The 6,000-nt window shown below is 54.8% G+C and overlaps 1 protein-coding gene and 1 long non-coding RNA gene across 4 annotated transcripts in view; both read right to left on the bottom strand.

The window, feature by feature from the left end:
* Positions 1 to 622: 622 nt before the first annotated feature.
* Positions 623 to 2,818, bottom strand: LOC128594512 (uncharacterized). The gene is made up of 3 exons (XR_008382586.1): positions 2,801 to 2,818; positions 2,693 to 2,764; positions 623 to 2,656 (listed from the first exon to the last, which is right to left on the bottom strand). It is a non-coding gene; the product is annotated as an uncharacterized LOC128594512 (long non-coding RNA).
* Positions 2,819 to 5,385: 2,567 nt separating this feature from the next.
* Positions 5,386 to 6,000, bottom strand: part of MDGA1 (MAM domain containing glycosylphosphatidylinositol anchor 1) — a 54,076-nt gene continuing 53,461 nt past the window's right edge. For 2 of the 3 annotated variants that reach the window (XM_053603373.1, XM_053603374.1), the window contains exon 17: positions 5,386 to 5,736. In XM_053603373.1, the coding sequence (XP_053459348.1) occupies positions 5,645 to 5,736 (92 nt within the window). In that variant the 3' untranslated portion in view covers positions 5,386 to 5,644. Of the gene's footprint in view, positions 5,995 to 6,000 lie in introns of all 3 variants that reach the window. The other variant, XM_053603375.1, reaches the window with a different exon arrangement.

Here is a 6,000-nt window from a genome sequence, read left to right as displayed (position 1 = left end):
CCATTCATAAGTATGAGTCGTACGTTAGTTGGATGTTTGTTTGTAACTCAGAGACTTACTGTAATAGCCCCCTTCGGAGTGCAAGTTGTACATAAGTTGGATGTTTGTTTATAACTCGGGGACTGTATGTATTCTGTCCCCTTTGCTGGGAAGATGCCTCTCCCTGTTGCAATGTGGCTAAGTCCAATCATTCCTTTGGTCTCTTTAGGGAGGTATTCCCTGAAGTTCCCAACCAAAGAAGGATCCTCCCTTACCTTTTTTCACAGCATCAGTTTCCCTTCATAGCCTTCCTTGTATTCAGAATCACATATTTCATGGTGTAATTATTAACTAAACTTCCATCTCCTCCCCTAAGCAGGGGCTTCCATGAAGGCAATATTTGGCCAGTGTCTGTTGACTGAACAAATGAATGAAAACACTGAATTCACTGGGGAGCAGACCAGGATGCAGGTCCTTGTTGTCCAGGCCAAGAACAGGATCTATGATGACAGGTGCCAGAGAGAAGAAAGGCTGCCCCCAAGGAGGCGACAGGAATCCCTCAGTGCCCTCCCTCCCAGCCCCACCCCCCGCCCACTTGCCCGCCCGCCGGGCTGACACAGGACACACACAGCCTGACCCTGAGTGCTAGAACACTGCAGCTTTATTGATTGAACAACCGCGTCCGCAACTAGAGGTTACATTTGGGGACTTGAGGGTAAAAGAGGAGCAAATGGGGAACAGAGACAGGCGGAGACAGAGAGCAAGGCAAAGGGGTGAGGATGAGGTTGTGAGACTAAAAAAACAACCCCAATACATTTCACCCGTTAATAAGGGGTCTCCTTGTTGTGCTTTTACCTTGGTGGTGGGGAGGGCTGGGGTGGTCAGATGTATGGGCCTGGGCATGAGGGGTTTTGGCTTTTCTACCGGGTCTTTGAGGCCTCAGAGCTGGAGCAGCCCCTCCTTCCCTGCCCCTGTCCTGGGGATAAAGGTCTTGGTGAACCGGCCACCCTGGGGGAGGAAGGATGCGTGGAGACCACAGGTGCAGAGAGGGCTGGCAGAGTTGGGCTGAGAAGGTGATTATGTGGGCAGCTGAGAGGGGGGCAGGAAGGTGCTAGGAGAGAGGACATTCCCAGTAGGGCCCCTGGGAAATGAATGTAGGTGACATGAGGGAGAAGAACTGGAGGTGGGCAAATGCCATCTCTCTGGACCTCACCTGTACAGTGGGTGCACCAGATTAGATGGTCCTTAAGGTCCCCTCCAGCTCTAAGTGTCAAGGGATCCCCAGGACAAAATGGTCCTACTGCCCAAACACACACATACGCACGTGCGCACACACACACAGCACTGACTGGACAGAGAAGAGGGTGGTCCCCTGCCTGTGAAAGCATGGAGGGCTCCCCTGAACCCGGAGCTCAACCTCAACCAGTGACTCTACAGGGACTCTACAGAGCAGGTTCACCCACCCCGTTCCTGAGGACAGACCCCAAGAATAAACCCCCAGTCCCTTGGACAGTCCAGTGAGAAAAACATAGAAGGATTCTGTACCCCCATCCCAGCCCTCCTGGTCCTTAGAGGGAAGTCAAGAGGATGAGGACATGAGGACACGCTGGCGTTCCCTGCTAGCCCAGGCTCTTGTGAAGACAGGGGGTAAAGAAGGGGAAACATGGTTTCCTCTCTCTGGGAGCCTGAGGGATGGGCAGCAGCTACCTTCTGTGGACAGAAGGTGACAGCCTCTGTGTGGCACTCAGACCTGCCAGGAGGTGGGAGGGTCTGTGGCCGGGATGAGAGGCCAGAATTTGGGACAAAGAGACAGTATCTCTTCCTAGTGCAGGATCCCAGGAACATCTGTAAGATCTCAACCAGCACCCTGGAGATGAGGAACTTTGACCAAGCTCTCCCTAGCCATCTGGCAAGAGATCTTGGGGCCAGTGGCCAGTGGTGTAACACCCCCAGGGCTGTAGTACCTGGCTTCTGAGATTGGCTCTACCCAAACTGACCATGTGACCTTGGGCTAGTCCCTTCCCCCTGCTGGGCTTCAACTTCTTCATTTGCACCATAGAGGGCTGTGACTTCCAAGGCCCATCCCAGCTCTGACAACCTGAGTTAGGAGCTTTCACAGAGCACAGGGAAAAGGATAATGAATGGCAAGGAGGTGAAAGGCCTGTCCCAGAGAGAGTAAAGCTCGGAGAACCATTCCAGGAGGAGGGGGCTTGGTCTTCAGGCTTAACTCAGTACCCCCAGGAGGCTGTCTGTGGTCCCAGGGGTGACTCCCCATCCACTGCTATACAGCACCTGGCTCCACGGGTCCCTTTCTCCCCAGACACCAACCTAAAGGGGACAGGGCTGGAAGGGCCCCATCACACTGAGGGCTGACCCTGGACTCCCCATTTTAAGGCCACAAAATGCCTCCATCACCCTGACCCAGAGGGTGAGGCTGCCACTGGGGAGATGAACTGGATCCAGCCTGCCTGGTCTCCCCTGGCTGGGAAATTCATGGGTCACCACCAACAGACAGACACTGACACAGTACAGCAACAGTGACACAGAGGGGCTGACTCACAGACACACACTCAGCGACACACAAGTCCCTCAGAGATGCACCAAGACACTCATCCCTTGCAGACACACAGAGCAGCACGAACACACAGACTGGTACATGCCTACGCACCTCCAGCACCTGTGGGCACACGCTGACACCCACATCCCCACACACCTGCGGGCACACGCTGACACCCACATCCCCACACACCTGCTGGCACACGCTGATACCCACATCCCCACACACCTGCGGGCACACGCTGACACCCACATCCCCACACACCTGCTGGCACACGCTGACACCCACATCCCCTCACACATGCTAGACATGTTGACACCCACATCCCCCCACACCTGCTAGACACGCTGACACCCATATACCCCCACACCTGCTAGACACACTGACACCTACATCCCCCCACACCTGCTGACACCCACATCCCCACACCTGCTGGCAGACACAGACATGCACAGATCAACCTCAGTCATCCACACATGAGGACCTCAACATCCCAGCAGACACATTCTGTCAATCTCAGGTCAAGCCAATCTCGAGGCAGGGCTGCCTTTACCACCTGAGACCTCCAGCAGCACCCTCTGTCCATAAAGGCCACCTGTGTGCAGCTTAGCTCAGCCGACAAGTACCAACCCTTTTCTTAGTCAGGCGCTATGGAAACAGAGGTGAACAAGGGAGACAGCCCCATGTTGGAGCAGCCAGGGTGAGGGCCAGGTGTACTGGAAAAGTCATCTGAGGGAAGCAGGCCCCAAGGAGGGAGCGGTTTTCACCACTCCAGTGAAGGCTGGAAGAAATGCCTGGTAGGTGACAGGCCAGTGGCTCCCACTCTTAGGTTCTCCTGCTGAAATTTTCAACATTTCTGGTGCCAATTAAATGGGAAACTTGCTGGTGGGACCCAAGCAACAATATTTTTTAAGAGACCCTCTCTGGTGGTTCTATTCTGCAGCTGGGGCTGGGAACCACTGTTACAGAATCGATTCTACTGGACAAAGCCCACAGAGCAGTTTCCATACCAGGCTGGCTTGCGCCAGGAATGAGTGGGAGTGGGGGAGAAGGGCTGGAAGGCTCAGAGGAGGAGCTCACAGTCTAGTTGGGTCAACAGACTCTGTACAGATGGGACAATTAAAAAACAATACCCTGCAGACGGGATGGAGGCGTGCGCCGGGAACCTGGAGCGACTCACTTCGGACAGAGGACTTGACTGGGCCAGGAAAGCAGCCATGCTGATCAGTATCAGGAGTCTCCACTGCAGCCTGGCCTGGCCACTGACCAGCTGTTGGTGCTGATGATAACACAGGCTTGGCAGAGTGCAGAGATGGGCAGCATTTGCTTCAGCTCTCCCCGAGTCTCCTGGCACTGTGGTGCTGCCCAAGTTCCAGGTCTCTTCTCTGCAGCTGTCCCCACCAAATGCTCCAGGAGGAGCCCTGTGACAACCCCCGACCAAAGGTACTTGCATTCAGTAGGGTCATCTGTAAGCTCTTTAACATCCATAGGGATGAAAGGTAGAATTTCAGGCAATCACAGGAAGCTCCAGACTACAGAATAGGCTGGAAGTGGTCTATTCAGCCTGCACCCCACAAACATACACATCACTCAGGAAGACAGCTGTACAGGCTGACGGACACAGGCCACAGGCACTCAGAGATGGGGTATCAACCCAGCCTCACAGGCAGATATGTGGAATTGCACGCTCAGACTCATATTTGCACAAACTCCTACCTGGAGATGTACCCGCAGTAGCACACATAGATGTGTACACACACACACACGCATACACACAGACACACGTGCACACAGACACACAACCACATGCAAATACACATAAAGACTAATCCTGGAAGGGGCTGGGCCTTCTCTTCCCCAGGGATGGCTGGGTGGGGGCACAGGGGTGATGTAGAGAGGAGAGATCTAGGTGTCATCACATCGATCTCAGGCTCCCAACCCAGGACCCAAGGACAGGGACCCATTTCACAGCTCAGGGCATGAGGTCCAGCTTCCAGGAAACAAGGGACCAGTAACTGCCCCATCTACCAACCCTAGCTCTACAAACCACTCCTCCTCACTGCCCTTGGGTGCTGAAGGGAACAGCCAACTTGCCAGAGCTTTGTGGTGCTCTGCCCTGCGTATCTCCTCCTATCCAGGGCACCCTTTCATGCCACATACACAAGAAATGGGGGCTCGACTCACTCCCAAATTCTGTATACTCTATGTGGGGCACAAAATTACAGAATTTTCTGCCTCTCTCAAAGTCAAGCCTTACCCCCACAAATAGCCTGGCCACCACTCCCAGCTTCTCTGAGACCCAATTTGGGACTGAGATGAGGGAGGGGACTGTGCTCTCAGGAGTCCAGCAGCTTGTAGGGATTGGAGAGGGGGGATGTCAGTCTTCAGACTGCCCAGGCCCAAGATCATATTCTGGTTCTTTTCAAAGGGGGCACACTGAGGGGGTGAATGTGATGTCCCAGAAATAGGCCAGGTAGTCTGGGCTGACCTATGGTCTCCACCATCCAGCCCTCACTCTGGGACGGAGATGTGTGCAACAGGTACCCCACCTTCCTTGTCATCCCCTGGACAGGGGACAGTCACAGAGCTTACTAAGTCCCACTTGGCCCTCTTCTGATCCCTGTTTCCCCCATCCTAGAGAGTCCCAGAGTCTGACCAAGGGAGGGGCTCCCACATCTGTCCCACTTCTTGCTCCCTTCTGGTGAAGCCACCAGGTTGGAGGGGACAGGGGAAGGTCAGAAACACACAAGTGCAGCCAGGACAAGGCCCACGTTTCGCCAAAGTCCCTGGGTTGGCAGACGCCATTCAGGCGAGTCCCCTGTCTTTGCAGTAAAGAAGGTGCTGGCAGGTCTGATAGAAACTTGTGCTTTAATATATCTGTGTGTGTGTGAGTGTGAGTGTGTGCGTGTGCGCATGTGTTGAACAACTGTCTCCATGGCCTCAGTGCCAGGCCTCTGTCCTTGTTCTCTGTTCATCTTCGCAGCCAACTCAGGCCCCCTCCCAGGCGGGCCAGCCCTGCCCCTGGGCACCCCGGCTGGCGGGGGTCAGTCTTTGGTACAATGTGGACACTTTGGTGTGCCGGGGGCAGGGTGGGGGGGCCAAGGATCATCATCTCTGCAACGCCAAAAGGAAGATGGCCATCGGCCCCCACAGCTGTGTGCTGAACTGGCAGGGGGCTCCACTGCCTGGCATCACCACCACTGTGACAAGAGAGAGACAAGAGACAGGCCATGGATCTGGTCAGCACTGGCAGGGGCAGGGAGTGGCAGGAAGGTCTGCTGATAAGAGGCCCCCATTGTTCTGCCCCACCTCTGGGAGGCCTAAAGGTGAGCACTGCGTTCAGTGCACATAGACACAACTGTAGCACAAACGTGAGGTGGTGTGGTGTGCGGGTTAACTCAGCCTGCCGGGATTCAGGCAACAATTTACTCAGCTTTAGTGGGCCTCAGTCTCCCTATCTGTAA

This window comes from Nycticebus coucang, chromosome 9 (assembly GCF_027406575.1).
Source record: "Nycticebus coucang isolate mNycCou1 chromosome 9, mNycCou1.pri, whole genome shotgun sequence".
Classification (NCBI taxonomy): Eukaryota; Metazoa; Chordata; class Mammalia; order Primates; family Lorisidae; genus Nycticebus; species Nycticebus coucang.
Note: the sequence above shows the minus strand (reverse complement) of the source record. Positions and strands in the feature narration are given on the sequence as shown.